General features: G+C 44.6%; 1 protein-coding gene across 4 annotated transcripts in view; it reads right to left on the bottom strand.

The window, feature by feature from the left end:
• Smpdl3b (sphingomyelin phosphodiesterase acid like 3B) overlaps nt 1-17,342 on the bottom strand; it is a 47,955-nt gene extending 30,613 nt beyond the window's left edge. The window contains exons 1-2 of one of the 4 annotated variants that reach the window (XM_063235884.1): nt 16,979-17,342; nt 16,352-16,426 (exon numbers count right to left, since the gene is read on the bottom strand). Coding sequence is in view for 3 of the 4 variants with exons in the window: in XM_003471101.5 (XP_003471149.2) it covers nt 2,344-2,404 (61 nt within the window). In the remaining variant the exon portion in view is untranslated. Of the gene's footprint in view, nt 1-819; nt 872-2,343; nt 2,535-16,351; nt 16,427-16,978 lie in introns of those variants that run through there. The other 3 variants (XM_003471101.5, XM_023565673.2, XM_063235883.1) reach the window with 3 other exon arrangements.
• Nucleotides 17,343-20,504: the final 3,162 nt, after the last annotated feature.

Genomic DNA, 20,504 nt, shown 5'->3' with positions numbered 1-20,504 from the left:
GACTGGCAATGCCAGGGCCCCCAGAGGGGACCTGGGGTATCTGTCTCCAGGGTGCATTTATGCTTCCGTTGTCAGCCTCCCCAACCAGTCGCTCTCACAGGGACTGACACAGTCCTCACAGGACTTGTCCTAGAGATAACTTCTCCCTTTAAGTAGCAGAGTCTGAGTCCTTTCCAGGCGCTCCACTCTGGACTCCTGGCTTTGGGGATGCCCAACTGTGCCAGCAGAGCGCCTTGCCCTTGGGTAGTATCTGAGAAAGGGGACTGATCAGAGGAGCTTCTGAAGGGCCACTGACCCCCAGACTCTAGCCAAAGAGAACTAACCCCTTCCCCCACCTCAGCAAAGGACAGCTATCTCATAGTTGCTGAAACTGAAAACCTTGAACTCATACTGATTCCTTATTTTCTAACAGCCCCAGCGGTCCACAAATCTCATTCAGATCAGAGCACTTCCCGCAACCCTGCTGCTACTTCCCTGCTCGGGGTCCCTCTTCTCCCTCTGCACAATGGCAGAAGCCTCCTTGCTGGTTTTGCGGTTTGTCCTCTATGAGGGTAGAGGCCCAAGTACTGGACTGTCCATGCTAAAACTCAGGAGGTTTTAGCATAAACGACCTGCTCACTCTCACTTGACCACATGATGACTCTTCTCAGTGCAGCAGTTCAACTCAGGTCACATGGTGGCTCTGCCCCCACCCCGCTAATGATGCTCCCATTTCTCTGAGTAGCAGCCTCAGTTACCCACGAGCTGGAGCTGTCCCCACCCACCCTGTCCTGCCGCCCTCCCTGCACCCTCAGCCCACTCCCCTGAGGCCACACTCACTCCCTTGCTGGTGCTGCTCACACACACGCTGTGCCATTGCAGCAGGCTCTTCTAACCGCCTCTCAGCTTATTGTAATTTCGCCTAGCTGTTCTCTGGTCACCCAGTACGTGCCTCGCTTCCCACACACCCTATTTCCCTATTCCGTTTTCTCATTTTCTGTAACACTTTTTTTTTAATTGCACTGAGTTTTATTTTTATACGCCTAATTTGAAATATTTTACAAATTGATCATTGATATGATTTTATTCAAGCAGATAAACAACCATAAGTGCTTTGATATAATATTTGGCAAACAGTATCATTTTAATAAGGAATGAAACTCATGAGTGATTTACTAATATGAAAACAAAAAATAGTCTCTCATGCATGTGCATGAGAGTGTTAAAGATTGCTATTTCAGAGATAAAGGGAGGCACAGCTGTAACATACCAGAGACCCAGAAGATTCTTAGATAATTAGGCTGACCAAAATTCTGGTATAACAAAATTAGTGACATTACACTCTCCATACCAGAGTCTAACACCTTTCAACTCATAAAATTTGTGACTTCAGTTGTTTTAAGTATTACAAGATTCAGTTTTCATTGTTTTTCATCAAGCAAACTTTCAACAGCCTGCAATCTTGCAAAGTTTTTTTTAAAGGCATATATATTAGAGTCTGATAATAAAAGCTGAAAACACTATTAGCACATAGTAAGAGATCTGAAATGCAAAATTCATTATATCACAATAAAAATAGCACAAAAAATCATATTAGAATATACTAATAAAAAGCAAATACAAGGTTCAGGCTAGTTATATCCATTGAACTATCCTTTAGAACTTTGTCACAACTTAAAAACAAAATAATAGGAAATCAACAGTGACTACCATAATGTCTCTTGTTTTCTTTAAAATAGTCCATATCATCAGACATAATAAAATCAAAGAAAACTAAACAGAATAAAACATCAAAACAAAAGAAAGCATATTGTAAAGAAAATAAAACAGAATAAAGCCAATCAAAACAAAACAGTGAAGTTTTCTGTAATACTTATTTCCTGGAATACTGTACATTTCACTTGTTTATACTTTTTATTTCTCCCCCAGTGAAGGAATGTTCTGTAAGGACTTTTTCTTCTCTGCCTTCTCCCTGAGCACTATACTAATGCCCAGCACAGAGAAGACCCCTGGCCAATTTTTTTTGTGCAGTGGGGATGGAACCCAGGACTTCACGTGGTTCTCCACTAACACCCCTAAGCTGTGCCCTTGACCTTCAACTCCTGCCACCTACGAGCTCCGCACATTGGCTGGCTTTTGTGTACCGAGCCCTTAGACAGTCAGTGTCTCAGCCCTACCTACTCTGTTTTCAGGCTCAGCCGCACCCTTTGTGGTCCTGGTTGCCTGGCTAACTCTCCATTCCCTGCCCCCTGCCTTGCAGCTTTCCGCTGCACTTTGGGCTCTCTGTGAGCAGCTTACTTACAGCAGCCCGGGCCAGAGTGCATAGCACAAAACAAAACCATCCAGGTAACCCTGCCAGCCTACCTGTTTCAGCACTGGCGACCACCCAGACAGCCAGGAAAACGAGCCACATGAGCAGCCTCATCGTTGGGGCGCCCCTCCCAGCAGTCTTCTGTCCTCTGGAGCCCTTTGTCTGTCAGTGCTGCAGGTTTCCTAACAAGTAGAGTAGCCACGTGCCCGAACAGAACTTCCTGCTACCTATGCACCAAGTCAGCCTGGGCCGGCTCCTGTGGCTTTATCCCCTCTCCCCAGCAGGGTGTGAGCTGCCTTGGGGTGCAGAGAGGTCACCAGTCAAGACACTTGCAGCAGACCTTTGTGCTCTGCGGTAGGAGCAGTGCCTGTCTTCCTAGGTGCTGCTTGTTAGAAAAAGTCTTTACCTTTTTGAGGTAGTATGACAATATTATGAGCAGGGTGATTTCATCTCAGTAATTTGCTTCACAATGACCTGGCAGAGGGTTGGGGTCTGTGGCTCAATAGTAGAGTATTTGTTTTACATGCATGAAGCTATGGGTTTGACTTACTGCACCATAAAATACATAAAATAATACATAACATAAATAAATAAAATAATCCAGTAGGATATGGGGTGTTTCAGTCCAATCAGCAGCTGTAATCTCCTAGAAACCCATCCCACCTCTGCCACTGAGAGACAAATATCTACCTTCTGCCTACCACAGACCTGCAGGAGATGGCTGGCCTTGACCACGCAGGGAGTTTACCTGCTACCATGAGACACTCAGACATGAAGGAACCAAACCGTGGAGACACTCGCTCATTTGTGCCAGGAAACTCAAAGCGAAGCTGTGAGATGGTGGGACCCAGTGACCCACCTTTAAAGAGGCGCAGGGAGCCACTGGCTTACAGCCCAGCCCTGTTGGATGAGAGGAATCTAGTGAGATTACAGAGGAATCTCACTCAGCCTGAGGAACAGAAGAGGCTGCTGGGAGGAGGTGATGCAAGTCTAAATCCATGTGTGTACCTGTGCTTGTGCTCACTTGCATGGTGTGGGAGTGATCTCACGCTAGACAAGTACGCCACAACTAATCTGCTAAATATTAATGTACAAGGTAGCAAACAGGAAAACCAGGGTGGAGGGGCCCTAGGTAAAAGCAGCAGCATGGAGTGAGGCAGAGATGCTGAAGCCTGCCAGGACTGATGTCAGGATGCTGGGCGTGGGCTCACTTGTGTGAGCTCAGAGCTGTGTCCCGGGCTGTAGAATTGTCCTAATTAGGCACAAGGTGCAAATCTGCATTTTAGAAGAATGGCCTGGACCGGTGGAAGATGGTTTTGTGGAGAGAAGAATGAGGAGCCTGAGGCAGAAAAGTTGTCGTAATCCATTTTGTGTCTTAGTGCATTACCCGAAAGAGTGGGTAATTTATAGATGATAGAAATGTATCAGCTCCTTGTGGCAGCTGGGAAGTCTGGGGTCCGGTGCTGATGCATTTGGTTTCTGGTGATGCCATTCTTTCAAGATGGTACTTCACACACTGCATCCCCGGCTGGTGAGAAAAGGTTACTCCTCGCATGTCAGAAGGCTGAGGGCCAGGCACAAAATCACTAATCCCACCTTCCAAAGGGCCTACCGCAAAGACACCCGAGCTTTTTGTTTGTTTTTTTGTTTTTGAGACAGAGTCAGGCTGCCTTGAACTCACTATGTAGCGCAGGCTGGCCTCAAACTTGAAGTGATCCTCCTGCCTCAGCCCACCCAACGCTGGAATTACAGGTATGTGCCACCACACCCAGTCAGAAAACTCAGTTTTAACGAGTTTTGGATGGGACAAACATTTCAACTATAGCAGGAGTCCTCAAGAAAAGTGGTGAGGGTCTACACTAGGAAACTAGTAAGCAATAGTAAGAGGAATTAGACAGTGAGTCAATCAGTTGGATAGTTAGTTTTCTTTTCTCTCTCTCTTTTTCTTTTGGAAACAGGGTCTTGCTATGCAGTTCAGGCTGGACTTGAGCTCAATTTGTAGCCCAGGCTGGTCTCAAATTTACAGTGGTCCTCCTGCCTCAGCCTCTCAAGTGCTGGGATTACAGGCGTAAGCCACCATGTCCAGCTTAGCTCTTGTAGTGTTAACTTGCTGTGTCAGACACTAAAAGTTTGGGACATCAGCAGCTATCAGCTCATAGTGTAGTAGCTCTGCTTTCCGCTCAGAGACAGCTGAAAGGTTTGGCCCAGACAGGACACTGTAGCCAGGAAAGCCACAACTGGAAGCAGGAAGCCCCATCTTGCCCTGCCCCTAGGAAGTTACCTGTGACGCCATCTTCCCGCCCCTGGGAATTTACATATGGCGCCAAACCTAGGACCAATGGGCTACCTGTGTATCCCTAATGCCCGCCTTAGGTTCCACCCCAAACCGAGGTTATTTACAGGCCCCCACACCGCGTGTCCGCCGGAGAGATCGCCGGACGCCAGCGGTGGGGTTGCCGGTCATCTCTCTCCGTGTTCTCAGAATAAAGGCCGCTTTTTATTTTATATTTCTCATCTTTTGTTAATATTTTTCATCTTTTGGAAATAACTCTATCATTTGGTGCCGTGACTCTATCGGCAGGCAACTGACTGTTGGGCCACATACCCAAAGTCTTCTAGCCGATAGCCAGATAACATCCTGGATTAATCCCGAGCTTTTTCCTCTCCCGAGACGTTCCTGTCGCCAGCCGCCTGCACTCCGCATCGGCCAGACTGATTTCAGGTGAGCACTCCCCGGGGAACTTTTCGCACTGGGCAGCCCCAGTGGAATGTTCTCCCCGTCTGCGTGGGTCTGTGCATTTTCACGTCCTTAGGACCGCCCAGGGCAGGGTTCTTTCTGGGCAAACCTGTGCCCACAAAATCTCTCACGTTCTTTGGGTTCGGATAGCCCAAAGCAGAGATTTTTGGGACCGCCCACACTGAAAGACCCTCACTTCCCTTAAAGCCTTGCGCTTTCACGGGCAAAATTGTTACTGATCCCACGTAGACTCCATTCATAAATCTCTCAGTGACGACTGGAGTTTACGGTTTGGAACCATAGCCGCCGCGTGGTACCACAAATAAGTGACGACTTTTTCTGGACCTCCGGTTTTTTTTTCTTGCCTGAATCAGTCATGGGGAACGTATTTTCTAACTCCCAAAAGACGCCTTTAAAATGCCTAATTTCCAATTTACGTACTCTAAAAATTAAAGGTACCATAAAAACTAAACAACTAACTTTTTACTGCCAGGAGGTCTGGCCAACCTACCCGCTTATCGGCAAGCCTTGGCCCAAAAAAGGAACATTTGACCCCTGCATTCTCAGGAACTTGTACGATTTTTGTCAAGCTGGTAACAAGTTATTAGAACTCCCTTATGTCCAAGCCTTTCTTATTCTGAGAACACGCCCATCTCTCATTAAGTCTTGTGCTCCCGCTGAGATACTTTTAGCTAAGTCTACTGCGCCGCAAACTTTTCCTTCCTGCCATCCGTTTTCCCGGCCACCGCCTGCCTACCACCAAACTCATTCCCTGCTTTTATCTCCCGCCGGACCGCTCTCTCCTCCCCCTATGCCTGATTCTCTCAGCAGCTCTAATCCCTCTCCGTTGCAGATACCTCCCGCTGTGCGATCATCTCCCTCTCCGCCTTCCAGGACCCATAACTCTCCCAGCAGCTCTGCTCCTTCTGTTAGCGCTTCCCCGCAGTCTCTGACTTCTCCTGAGAATTCTCTATCCCCTACAGCATTCTCACCGCCTGCCCACCATACTAGGTCTCGGTCGCTATGTCCTTCCAGCAGGTCGAGTGATTGTTTCAGCTTGCGCGGGGAACAGTCGCCATGTTGCAGCCCTCTGCCACGTGGCATGGCGCCGCCATGTTCCCAGGCGCCGCCATGTTTTGGGTCACGTGACAGGGCGCCGCCATGTTTCCAGGGCCTTCACTGTCAACAGGCATCTCCTTGTGGCTCCTCTTGTGAACTACAACAGCCGCCCTGTTGCAGTGCACATGACGCTTCATTGTGCTGCCGACAGCAGTCCTCTAGCTGCAAGGCACACAGTGAGATGCCATCTGCCTATGTTTCCCAGGGTGACCGGCAGCAGCTCTGTAGCCGCTCTACAGATGATTGCTCACATGCGCCTACCGGAAGGATGGCTGCTCAAGGGCCCTCTGCTCCAGAATCTCCTCAGGCTCTGCTACCGCTTCGGGAGCAAGCTGGCCCCAAGGAGCTTGTTAACATCCATGTGCCTTTTTCCCTTTCTGATCTATCTCAGATTACCCTTAAATTAGGTAGCTTTTCTGTTGACCCACAGAATTATATCAGGCAATTTAAATTCATTACTAATTGTTATGATTTACATTTTAAGGACATTTATAATGACTCTGGGCCTATAGCTGTGCCAGAGCAGGACAAGCATACTAACTATAACAAACTTTTAAAACAGGTCCAGGAGGCTAATCAAAACCCAGCTGTGTTCCTAAATTGGCTTTCTAATCCTTGCGCCCTGCAAGCAGTTCCAGCTTTGCGCGCTGTGTCGGGCCGCCTCCCAGCCCCTCCCCCATGCGCCGTCCCAGCCCCTCCGTCCCCTGTGTGTCGCCGTCGCCGCCGCTGCCACCTTACACGTTTCCGGGGGCAGTCCGAGCCCGCCCCTGCGCGCTACATCCCAGCGCTTGCCCCACCCACTGGGCATGCTCTGCCGGAGTGCCGTAAAACAGCAGCTCAGCGGCTCTGCTCAGGCATGCTTTTTTTTTACAATTTGGCTCCACTCAAAAGATGCTTTTTTATTACAATTCTCAAACCATTTAATCAAAGTCACTGGCCACCTGATAATTTTACCAGCCTTGTTTATCAATCAAAGCTTTCACCAATCTCCTGTTTAACAACTAAAGTTATAAATTCCTTTTTGCTGGGAACCACTAGCTCTATTTCAAGACAAGGGTTTTCTTCAAAGTTTTATTTTATTTGTCTTGGTTCATACTACTGCAAATAACAACTTTAAAAGTAAATGTGTTCAGAATTTGACAGTATTAGATCAGTTTTGATTGATTTATTCATAAGATTGCTAAACCTTTACTGCAAAATGTTTCCATTAAAGCCTTGTTTGGCAGACTAAAGCTTTGTTAATTCTACGTGTCACCCTATAAAAGCAATGTGCCATCCAGATAAAGCCTGCTCTCTAATCCAAAATGCCAATATTAAATTCCTGCATACTTACTTAATTCTACTATAGTCCAAATCCCAAACAAAAAGGCAAAACTTGACCTTCAAACCTTATAGAGATCTTAATATGGTTTTTTATATTTTTAATACTTGTGACACTTGGAGTTCTGAGACAGGTAAACCTACACAAGGTGGAGCTGCCTGCCCCCTCCATGGACCATGCTCAAATGCAGCAGAAGATACTGGACAAGAAAATGCCCCATCCTGGCATTCTTTGAGACCTTACTCCAGGGCTACTGGACTGTCCTAGCCACCAGAGAGTGGGTAAGCCATCCTAAGTTCTAGCCCTCATAGGAAATGTCGACACTGCCAGATTCGTCACCGACAGAAAATCGCTGCTGGAGGCTGAGGGGGTTCAGGGCAACAACAGCCCCCTTTAAGGTGTCCGTCTCAGATTCCAAGTCGCACTAAAGTCTCAGGTAAGACATTCTCTATATTTGTGGACATAGAGGCCATATATACAGAGTTCTTCCTGAGTATTCAGGCTGCTATATTAAGTCCTCAATCTCTATGATGGGGTATTGATGGTCAACCTATGCCATTTACAAACAGGGCCTATTTTGTGCAGGTCCCAGTCCTAAATCTTAAAATGCCTTTTATACAGGCTGACTTAGACACACTGAGGCCTCAACAGCTCCTACCTGTTGTTGCTGGTGGACCCTTCCTCAGTGATATAGACCACCTCCTTCCTTTCTTATTCACCAATTTCTCAGGTAACCCTAGTCAAGACACAGATGCAATTTTGTCTTCTCACTTGGTTTATACTTTTTCAGGATACATAAAAGCCTTTCTTATACTTGCTAAAGTTCTGTTACAGCAAATCATTCCAAGGACTACAACCAGGTTACAGCCTAAGTCAAAGTTGCTGGACTCCCAGCCCTAAATCTCATCATTCTGAGTGGTCATCTCATCTTCTGTCGCCTACTCGTCTCCGTCTCACAAAGGCCTCGCAGCCACAGTTAACAGGCTAAGTCATGTTTTGTTTTCCACTTTGGTTCCTAATTTCTTACATTCTATTAATAATCATTTTTACAGCAGGACTCTTTAACGGTATTGCCTACAGACTCCAACATCATGCATACCAGAGACAAGCCTCACCAACCTACTGTCTTAACTTTTATGCTTTCAGATGGGGGAGTAATCACCTCTCATAACTCCACTCCTCCTAACCCCATGTTTAATTTTCAGAATTCTGCCTTACCACGGAAATGTTTCTACCTCAACATGGTCTTGATAGAATGATATGTCTAAATCAAAGGCACCTTGCCTTCTACCTCATCTGGGTCCTTAAATATGACAGTGCCATGTCTCCTCATAATGTCTTGTCTCTTTGTTTTTCCAGTCTGACATACGTGCATTCACCAGTGAAGTTGTCCTGGCCAAAACACCTGGTACCAGCGTCTACCTGGGCATCAACCTTCATCCCGTCGACTCCCCTAGGCTCCAGTACAGCGCCCTTTGCCAGCAGGAAGTAGTTAAAGAGAGAAATCTTCGCCCCTTTTCATAATAACCATAAGACGGGATATGAAAGGTTTGGCCCAGACAGGACACTGTAGCCAGGAAAGCCACAACTGGAAGCAGGAAGCCCCATCTTGCCCTGCCCCTAGGAAGTTACCTGTGACGCCATCTTCCCGCCCCTGGGAATTTACATATGGCGCCAAACCTAGGACCAATGGGCTACCTGTGTATCCCTAATGCCCGCCTTAGGTTCCACCCCAAACCGAGGCTATTTACAGGCCCCCACACCGCGTGTCCGCCGGAGGGATTGCCGGACGCCAGCGGTGGGGTTGCCGGTCATCTCTCTCCGTGTTCTCAGAATAAAGGCCGCTTTTTATTTTATATTTCTCATCTTTTGTTAATATTTTTCATCTTTTGGAAATATCTCTATCAACAGCAGCTGCTGGAAAACCCCAGGAACTCTTCTGGAGAGAGTAACTCCAGCAATTCTCTAGGGCTCTCTGACATTCTCTGCTGCTCGCCATGATCAGTATCATGGGCACCAACTGCTGGCTGCTTTTGGTGCAGGCAGTCATCGGTGCCTCCAGCTCTTAGTGTACCAGCTTGGCATACTCTACTTCAGATAAAAATCATCAACAGGCAAAAGTATGGCATCAAAAGCCAGATGTGATGTTACATGCCTATAACCCTAGCACTCTCAGAGGCTGAGGCAGGAGGGTTGCAAGTTCAAGTCCCACCTGGACATTTTAGCAAGACTCTCTCTCAAAGTAAAGCATAGGAAAACGGCTGAGAATGTAGCTCAGTGCAGATCCCTAGAACCACCGTAGAACCACCGAAGGGGGCAGGGGCTTGTTAGGCCTCATGCCACAGCATAAGGAGGAACAGCACATGGACGGAACCCACTCATCTGTATGAGGAGGCTGCTTACACGGGAGTAAGTGGGCTTGTGAACGGGCAGTGTTAAGACTTCCTGTTTGATCACAGGTGGGAGGTGGATCCCCTCAAAGACCAGACCAAGGAAGGCTGCAGAGGGCGGAGTCCATGGGGATAAGTCTGTCGGCCAGGGCTGCTGCAGCCCAGGCAGGATCTGGGGCACCTGAAGTATCTGAGCCAAGTGCAAAGCAAGCGTGTGGAGCATCTGAAGAAGAATAAAGAATAGAAGAGCCTTTCTCTCTTGTCTCACTACCCCAGCCATGCATCTTTTTAAATCTCGTTCTAAGCAGGCAGCAAAGTGTATCCACAGTGGCCACAAAGCACCAACTATGGCTCCTTCTCCGTTCAGGGCCTTGAGACATCCAAAGGAGCTGAAGGGCTTCCAAAGAACCATCAAGCTGGGCATGGTGGCACACACCTATAATCCCAGCTCTTGGGAGGCTGAGGCAAGAGGATCACCGTGAGTTTAAGGCCAGCCTGGACTACACAATGAAACACCATCTCAGAAGAAACTAAAGCATTGTGAGTGTTCTTACACATGAGCCTGTACCTGATTCATATCTGCTGGAAGATGTCCAGGGCTTGCCAAGGCCCTCATGGAGGATAAGTCATGGAGCTGGTGGGGGGAAGGGCAGTCTTGGGCTGCCACCCCCGGGGCTGGCACAACTGGGTTTTGAAGCTGGAGTGGGAGTACAGGGAAGAGCACCGAAACTGTCTGAGCAGGCCCAGAACCCAGCTGCTGACCAGATTGGGGGTGGCGGGCTTCTTTTAAAAACCTCAGCTTTCTTTTTTTTTTCTTTTTCAAATCCATTTTATTCAAGGATAAAAAGAAAGAAAAAAAAAAACCCTACAACAAAATTTTAAGACGTCAATCAGAAGACAACAGTGGCACATACATTGTGCATTGTCATCCCAAATCATTCACCCACAGCACAGGTCATCTGCATTCTATTGTCTGACCAATACCAGTACAAATCTTTCTCTTCAGCAAACTCAGAGAAATCAGTAGTATAATCATCTTAACTATTTTTTATATACATGTACATATACATGTTTTTTCTTTCAGCTTGTCACACTAATGAAAAATACAATGTCTACACGTGTGTGTTTTATTTCACTAATGAGTATGTTCTCAAGTTGCATCCATCTACTTATAAAAGTGTCCAGTTTATCCTTCTTTATGGCTTGCTAGTACTCTGTTGTATAAAAATACCACATCTTGGGGGCTGGGGATTTAGCTCAGCGCATAAGCGCCTGCCTTGCAAGCAGGCAGTCGTGAGTTTGATCCCCGGTCCCGGTAAAAAGGAAAAAGAAAAAAAAAATACATCTTTTTTATCCATCCTTAGGTTGATGGACATTTAAGTTGTTTCCAAGATCAATGTACACATTGAGCATATTAAACACTCAAAGAGTTGTGATAGCTTCCTGAAATGTGTCAAGGAAAGTGATCAGAAAAAGAAGGAAGCCAGGCTGGGGATTTAGCTCAGTGGCATAAGCGCCTGCCTGGCAAGTGCAAGGTCCTGAGTTCAATCACCAGTGTCCCGCCCCCCCAAAAAAGAAGCCAAAGAGAAATGTAACTGGGTTTAACTAAAGTGCCAGCCTGCCGCTCCCAAAAAAGCACATTTTGTGGGAACCAGGGGAAAGGAGACTGAGTTGCTGGGACCTGGACCCTATGAGTTCACGGCGTAAGCTGGGGATGGAGCTCTGCCATTCAGTATCTAACTGGCAACTATGTGTCCTAGGCCCTATTTAAGAATAAAAAATCATCCTGTGTTGTAAGGATGGTTTTCTTAATTGAACAGGTATTGTGCCCTTACCTCAGAAACAAATATTTGGAGATTTTCATTCTACCTAGTTAATTGTATCAGGTCTTTACTCTTTAGTGTTTTATTGCTGAAAGATACTGCTGAGGTATTGTGTAGGTGTATACCCAAATGGCCAAATATTTATACAGTATTTATATTGGCCTGAAGATCCTGTAAATCATCATGGGAAAAAGATGTGTCAAAATTAAATGGAAGTTAAATAAATGGAAGTCCATTTCAGTTAAATAAATTGTTTAAAGCACCAAATAAAAAAATAAAATAAATAAATCTAGAGATCTTTTGGTGGAGTTCTTGAGGTCTTCTAAGTATAGTATCATGTCATCTGCAAATAACAATAGTTTAACTTCTTCCTTTTTTTCTTTTTGTACTGGGGATCGAACTCAGGACTGTGTACTTGCAAGGCAGGCGCTTATGCCTGGTGAGCTAAATCCCAGCCCACTTCTTCCTTTCCTATCTTTATTCCTTTTATTTCTTTCTCTTGTCTAATTGCTCCAGATAAAGTTTCAAGGACTATGTTGAATAAGAGTGGAGACAGTGGACATCCTTGTCTTGTTCCTGATTTTAGAGTGAAACTTTTCAGGTTTTGTCCATTTAGTATGATGTTGGCTGTTAGCTTGTCTTAGAAGGCTTTTATCAGATGGAGATAAAGACCGTGGATTTCAATTTTCTGTAGGTTTTTTTTTTTTATCATGAATGAGTGCTGGACTTTGTCAAAAGTTTTTTCTGCATCTATTGAGATGATCATATGGCTCTGTTAATATGATGTATTACATTTATGGATTTATATATGTTGAACCATCCCTGCATCCCTGGGGTGAATCTCAGTTGATCCACGGTGTACCATCTTCTTGATGATTTGCTGCAGTCTGTTTGCCTGCATCTTATTTTTTGCATCAATGTTCATTAAGGAGATTTGCCTATAATTCTTTCTTAGTTGGATCCTTCTCTGGTTTTGGAATAAGAGGAATGCTTGCTTCCAGGAATGAATTGGGAGTATTGCTTCCCTTTCAATTTCATTAAAGACTTTGACAAGTAGTGGTGTTAGATCTTCACTAAATTTCTTGTAGAACTCAGCAGTGAATCTGTCAGGGCCAGGGCTTTTCTTTGTTGATGTTTTTATTCAATTTAATTCATTGATATTGGGTTATTTAGGATTTTTATATCTTCTTAATTTAGCTTTGGTAATTTCATATATATCTAGGAATCTGTCCATCTCTTCTGTATTTTCCATCTTATTAGAATATAAGTTTTCAAAGTAGATATAAATGATTTTCTGAATTTCTACTGTCTGTTGTGATTTTGCCATTTCATTCCTAATTGCAAGAATTTGCGTCTTGCCTTTTTTGGATAAGGTTGGCTAAGAGTTTGCAAACTTAATTTAGTCTTCCACAGAACCAACTCTTTGATTCATTGGTTCTTTGTATCAAGTTTTAGTCTCCAGTGTGTTAATTTCTGCTCTGGTCCTTATAATTTCCTCCCTTGTGTAAGTTTTTGGTTTAGCCTGCTCTCCTTTTCCTGTAAGTCTGAGGTTCAACAACAAGTTGTTTTTATGTGCTTGCTCTGTTTTCCTGATATGGGTATTTACTGCTATAAATTTCTCTCTTAAAACTGCTTTCATTGTGTCCCACAGTTCTGGTATGTTGTATTGTCATTATCATTCAACTGTAAAAACTGTCTAATTTCTTCTTTATCTGTGACCCATTGGTTGTTCTGTAGGGTGCTATCTAATTTCCATGTGTTGATGAAGTTCCTGTGGTTTCCTTTGGCATGGATTTCTAATTTTGCTCTGTGGTCTGATAGTATGCATGGGATAATTTTAATTCCTTTACATTTACTTAAGCATGTTCTATGAACCATATATGGTCTATTTTTGAGACTGTTCCGTGTGCAGCTGAGAAGAATGTGTATTCTGATGTTGTGGGTGGAACACTATAGACATCTACTAAGTCCATTTGCTCAAAAGTTTGATTTAGTTTTAATATTTCATTATTGATTTTTTTGTCTAGTTCATCTGTCTTTTTGTGACAGTGGTGTCTTTACTCAGGCTTATTTGATTTTTTGTGTCAGTAATTGTTTTATATAGCTGGGTGCACTGGTATTTGTTGCATATATATTTATGATTGTTATCTCTTCCTCTTGGATTGTTCCCTTTAGAGAATGCGGTGACCTTCTTTATCTGTCTTAATCAGTCTTGGCTTGAAATTCACTTTGTCTGCAAACAGAATAGCTACTCCTGCTTTTTCCTGGGTTCTTATTGCATGGAGTATTGTTTTCTATCGTTTGACTTTCAGTCTATGAATTTCTTTTTGAATTAAATGTGTTTCTTGTATGCAGCATACTGTTGGGTCTTGCTTCTTGATCCATTCTGCCAGTCTGTGTCTCTTGACTGGTGAATTGAGACCATTAACACTGATGGTTAGAACTGATATGTATTGACTTATCTTGTCATGTTATTTTCCTGTTGTTGGCTTCCCCCCATTTCTCATTTCCTCTCAGTGGTTGCCTTCCCTGGTGGATTCCTTCTGTTGGGGTTCATGGAGCTATAGTCCTTATCTCTTTCTATAATGTCCTCCAGAACACTTTGGAGTGCTGGTTTGGTGGTCATAAATGTTCTCAGATGTTCTTTGTAATGGAAGTATCTTATTTCTCTATTAATTTTGAAAGATAGTTTTATGGGATTCATCAATCTGGGTTGAAAGTTGTTCTCTTTTAAAATGTGGAATACTTTACTCCAAGTTCTCCTTGACTTGAGTTTGTGATAAGAAGTCAGCTGTGATTCTGATGGGCTTTCTTTTATAGGTGACTTGTTTCTTTTCCCTAACAGTTTTTACAATTCTATTCTTGTGTTGAACTTCTGGAATCTTGACTATGATATGCCTGGCTGTAGATTTTTTTTATCATTACTAATGGTGTTCTATATGCCTCAGTTATTTGTATGTCAAATTCTTTTTCTCTACTAGGAACGTTTTCTGTCATGCAGTCTGTGAACATTGTTTAAATGTCATTTGTGGCATCTCTGGCTTGTTCATGGACTCAAATCAATCTTAAATTATTCTTCATTGTCTCATATAGCAGCTGCTGAATTGATTTCTCATGGCCCCTTACTATTTTTGAAAAATCTTTCTTTTTCTGGTCACTAACTGCAAACCTATCTATAATATCTGAGATCCTATCCTCACATTGGCCTAATCTGTTTTGAATACTCTCAGTGGAGTTTTTATTCTCCTGGATATCTGCTTGAATCTGCTTTATGGGTTCCATTTGTTTCCTTCATTTTTATTTTTTATTTTTGGTGCCAGGGATCGAACTCATGACTTCGCACTTGCCAGGCAGGCACTTAAGCCACTGAGATAAATCTCCAGCGCCTCCATTTGCTTCTTATGCTGCACTCCATAATTTGCTTAAACTCATCTAATTTTTTGTCTGTGTCTGCCCTAATGTTGCTCAGCGTTGTGTATATTTTGATAATCTCTGTAGTTATTTGAGAGATTATTTCTGATTTCATCTTTTTCCAGTGTCTCATTCAATCGCTTTGTTGCTCCTACTCCAGAGAGAACTGGTGGGGAGCTCACAGATTGTCCTATCTCATGACCTCTGTGTTTGCCTTCTGTGAACTGGATATTTGGGGTTGCATCTTGTTTAAGTACCTTCTCTTTTTTTTTTTTTTTAGTTTTATTCCTGAGGTGATGCTTGTAAGTTGCCTATTGTGGGTTGCTTCACTGGTGACATTTAGGACACTTAGGTGATGATTACTTCTCCGAAGTATCTTCCAAGTGTAGCTAGTTTCTAGGTTTTGAGTCTGTTGGAAGATCTTAGCTCTTCAGTTTGTTGGAGATGAGAAGCTATTGCTTGTTTGGCCTAGTCCCTGGTTCTTGGCACTGTGCCACAGTACTTTCCGTGACCCTTAGTTAATCTCAGTCATGGATTATCAGGGCCAATAGCTGTTTAGAACAATTATGCCATTCTTGCACCTGGCCAGCCAGCTCAAGTTACTCAGTAATCCCTGACATCCTCACTATCACTCATTCCTGAGCCACACCCGTTCTTCACAAGATAATAAATGCTGGGAGAGGCCTAGGATCGAGGCCTTTGTCTGCATGTCCTCATGAGGATTGGACTTAAGACCCCTTGGCTGCCCTTAACTTGGAACATGTCTTGGTGTCTTTATTCTCGCTGTGGATTGGATTGGTGGTGGTAGACTGGAATTAACTTGCTAGGATTCCAATAATGTCTCAATGGGATTACAAATATAACTTTTTGGGGGCTGGAGGTTTAGCTCAGTGGCATAAGTGCCTGCCTTGCAAGCGGGCAGTCGTGAGTTCGATCCCTGGTACCGATAAAAAGGAAAAAGACAAAACAAACAAACATAACTTTTTGGGTTGTGAGGAAAACTAAAAAAGAGGATTACAATACTTGGATGACTGAACTCGATATTTGGGTTTACAATAACTTTTTACTTATTGTTGAGACAAAATACCTTATGCTCGGGGCTGGGGATTTAGCTCAGCGGCATAAGCGCCTGCCTTGCAAGCAGGCAGTTGTGAGTTCGATCCCTGGTACCGATAAAAGCGAAAAAGACCAAAAAAAAAAAAAAAAAACAACCAAAATGCCTGATGCCCAAAGTTAAGGAAGGAAAGGTTTATTTCTTACAGTTCTTGAAGGTTTCAGTCCATACTTAGTTGGTTCCAAGGCAGTGTGGTGTGGCAGTGCAGCCATTCATGTTCCCTGCAAGCAACAAAAGCAAAAAAGAGAGACACTTTCTTCCTACCATTACACCTCATCCTGGTTCCACCCCTGGGCAGGTGAAACACTCACACCACCAATCAGAGCACTAGACAACAAACCAATCACAAACGCTAGATTTGATCACATCTATGATTGCATGAGGCTGGGGTGGGGCCACATGAACACAAACCACAATAAAAACAAAACCAAAAAAAAAAAAAAAAAAAGGAAAACTAATTAGTTCACTTCCAGGATTCTCTCTGGGTTCACTAGTAGACAGCTTGTGGAGACAAGAGTCCTGAATTGTGCCACTGTATCCCAGCAAGCCTCATTGCTTTATGGCGGAGCAGTAGATAACCTTAGCAGGTCTGTTCTGAGACCAGACTCACTGGGCTCACCACAGGCCAAGCAGTTTCCATGGGTCCTTGCCCAACTAGGAGCTGCCGGAGGGAGTTGGCAGCAGTTCAGGTTCTGGGCTTATCCAGCCTGACTCCAAAGTGGCTGCTGGCCAATCACTCTCTCCTGCTGGAGGACTGAGTCTTCTGTACTCACCCCAGCCAGTGCCGTCCTTCATGTCCGCTGCTCCCCTCCACTGCCGTGCCTCTCTGCAGAGGCCTCTGCGGTTGCCAGCCATCACACCATCACTGTGACAGTGCCTCCCCAAGTTCCCACGGCTCCTCTTATGCTGTGAGTCCAGCTCAGGGAGAAGGTGCCACCACCACGATCTTCTTCTTTGTTGGAGTTTTTCTTTTCACTCTCTGACAATCTCAGCTTTTGATCAGCGTCCCAAAAACTCTATCACCATCATTATCACCATGGGGGATCTTTGTGCAGTAGAAGGAACTGTTCTGGGCCGCGTGTGAATGAAAGAAGAGGGCCTCATCCCGGACAATCACCATGGGCGGGGCCGCGGATTTCAGTCCCCACTGCGCCCTCTGCTGGAGCCTGGAGCCTCGGAGATTGTGCTTTTCCCTGGTGAGCCCTGGCTCACTGGTCATGTCCATGCTACCTTCTTAAGTACCAAATGTCTCCTTCAAATAACCAAAACCATTTATTTGGTTCTTGGCAACTGTAATTCCTAGAAAATCCCCATTACTCATGTTGGATACAGCTGATAAGGGGAAAGGACTCTTTACATTTTTTGTTGTTTTGAGACAGGGTCTTGCTATATAGTCAAGCTGGCCTTAAACTCACTATGTAGCCCAGGCTGACCTCAAATTTGCAGTGATCCTCCTGCCTCAGCCTCCTGAGTACTGGAATAACAACTTTCACATTCGTTGTGGGTCCAGCCCTTTTGGTTCTATAACTATAGCAGTGTTTATAAAACATTAGATGAACACCCTGGCAGCAGAGTCTTTGAGGGAGTGGGGGCGGGGAGACCTCAGGTGCCAGCGACCTTTGTCCATTCCTCGCCTTAGGATCTCTGGGAAGCCAGGTCGCTGCTGGCTTCACAGACACATTGTTCTTTGCCCTCACTCATTTGTTCAACAAATATTTATTGAACAGTCTCCCTATGCCAGTGTGCCAAGTGCTGGTGAGAAAAGCAGTTTCTAGTTTAGTGAGAGAAACAGGTTTTAGATGGAGTCACACAGAGAAATGGAAAATTATGGTCATACTGGTACCCAGTCTGAATACCACTCTAAGATCTCCAAACCTTTTCTTTCCTATAGATGTTCAGGGTTTTGGAACAGGACAATGAAAAGATCATAAAATAATGACTCAAATATTTCAGTTTGCAGCAGTGACTGACCCAAAAGAATAAATGTCTAATAATAACACCTGCAAGGCCTTTGTCAACTGGCTAATGGCTCAAAGCTAGCCAGAGCCTAGCATGGTGGTGCATACTTACAATTCCAGCTACTCAGGAGACTCAGGCAGGAGGATGACAAGCTCAAGGGCAGCCTGGGCAACTTAGCGAGACACTGGATTATTTTTTTCTTTATAAAATCTCAGAGGGAATTCCTGAAGTTGCCCACATCTGACAAACTGGAAATGGTCAAATGTGCACTGAGGAAGGGGCTTCTGCTCCTGAGTCCTCACCCACCGCTCCTTGACAGCCATTGCAAACCCAGCATCAGCTGAGTTAGCTCAGCTCTTGGCACTAGACAGGTACTTTTTTTTTTTTTTTAAATAAACTATGGTGGAGCAAATACAACTGACCAGATGAATTTAAAACCAGTCATATAGCTGGCACATGCCTGGCAGCATGGCAGATGCCTGGCAAGCTTGAGGTCCTGAGTTCAATTTCCAGTACAAAAATAAATAATGACATGACATCAGCAACCCTTCCCTTTATTTTGACCTCTGCTTTATCCGCTCTTTTCACCTCCCACTTTTGCCATGGCTTGGGACCATGTTCTTGCTACCCTGAACTGCTAATCCAGCCTCCCAAAAGATATCCTTGCTCCAGGCTCAGGTAATCCACGGTTTCTCTGTGTTCCCTCACACTGCCAGCAAGGTCACCATATACCTGGAAGCAGTCTGGTAACTCCTCTGTTCTACAACCTTCAGTGGCTCCCAATGGCTGTGGGAAGAAGACCAAAGTGTTCAGCACAGCATCCAAATTAAGCATTATCATCCCCTTTTAAGCATTTCTCCTACTATCTGCCCTCCTGGACACAATTCTTTTCTCTGGACTAATCTTTAAAGGTGTGAAAGCTGGGGGTGTGGCTCTGAGAGAGCACTTGCCTACCATGTGGGAGACTCTGGGTTCCATCCCCAGGACTACAGAAAAAAAAGTAGACAACTCAGTACAGTACTGCATGCTTGAGGGCCCAAAAGTACTGACAAGGGGAAGCAGTGAAACAAAAGGATACACAAGAAAGGACAAAGAAAGCCAGTAGGAGTTGGGCTTAAGACTCACGAAGGGGCCAGGTGTGTAGCACATGCCTCTAATCCCAGCAATTGGGAGACCGCAGGCTGAGGCGGGAGGATCACCCGTGAGTTCAACGCCAGCCTGAACTACATAGCAAGACCCTGCCTCAAAAAGAAAAAGTCACGCAGGGCTGGGTTGTGCTTCAGGCTGAGTCAGCTATGTCACTACTATGTCCCTGCGTCTCTCAAAGGTCATAGGAGCAACAAGACAGCTAATTCATCCCTAGTCGGTTGGAAACCCTGGCCAGCTGAGTGGCCATCTCAGCTTGACTAGCACCATGGAGATGAGGGTCCTCAGGGTCTGTGGCTATCAATGTGTTAAAGAATAAAAAAAAATAACTTCATGATGACATTTTTAAAAATTTTCTTGTTTTGTCTTTTGCAGTGCCAAGGATTGAACCCAAGGCCTCATACATGCTAAGAAAATGGTCTACCACGGAGCTAAATCCCATTAAGCTTTTAATTGGGTTTATTTTTTGTTCTACAATCTGGCAATCCTTTATTCCATAACACAAAATGAATGTGTCAATTAGCCAAACAGACAAGGTCTATTTTATAGATAGAGAAAAGATTGATGAAAGCAGAAGCAAAGAACAAAAGGGCTGGGCATTTCAAAGTTACTTTCCTTGTAAAGCAGGGCCAGGAGGACAGTAATAGTTACTTCATATCGGGTTCCTTCAGGTTCCTCTGTGAGCATGTGGAAGGGTTAAAGTTCAGGGGAGTTTATCATTATAAAAATTAAAAACTGGCCAGTTTGGGATATTTGATTGTTATCTTTCATTTCTCTTGATTTTTTTAGAAGGTAAAATAAGCATTTTAGTTTCTGTTTGATGTGTGGAACTTTATTGTGAGTGATTTCATTTTGATTTTTACTTTGGTCTGCTGGGGCCCAGTGGAGGAGCCTAATCCAAAACTTGGCCTTCTATAATTTGTATGTAACAAGATTTAAACCAGGAAAATCTGGCCTTCGCATGAAGTGGACTCTGCCATGCAAGATGGTAAGAGACTCAGCAAGAAGGCAAACCACAAGCCAGATGGTGTGTGGGCTGGGAGACCAGAAGAGCATCCACCAACACCACCAACACCACCATCACCACCACCTCTATGGTAAGCAATTGGCTGACTGGAGGACTCTGGGTGAGACATAGCAACTGAGCTGAAGGGAGCAGCTTAATGCTTGTGTTGTTTGGTTGGCCTGGGCCTG

The sequence above is a fragment of the Cavia porcellus genome, unplaced genomic scaffold (assembly GCF_034190915.1).
Source record: "Cavia porcellus strain 051 isolate PalLab524CR breed Dunkin Hartley unplaced genomic scaffold, mCavPor4.1 scaffold_25, whole genome shotgun sequence".
Taxonomy (NCBI): Eukaryota; Metazoa; Chordata; class Mammalia; order Rodentia; family Caviidae; genus Cavia; species Cavia porcellus.
The sequence above is the reverse complement of the archived record's forward strand: the minus strand, read 5'-3'. Positions and strand labels throughout refer to the sequence as shown.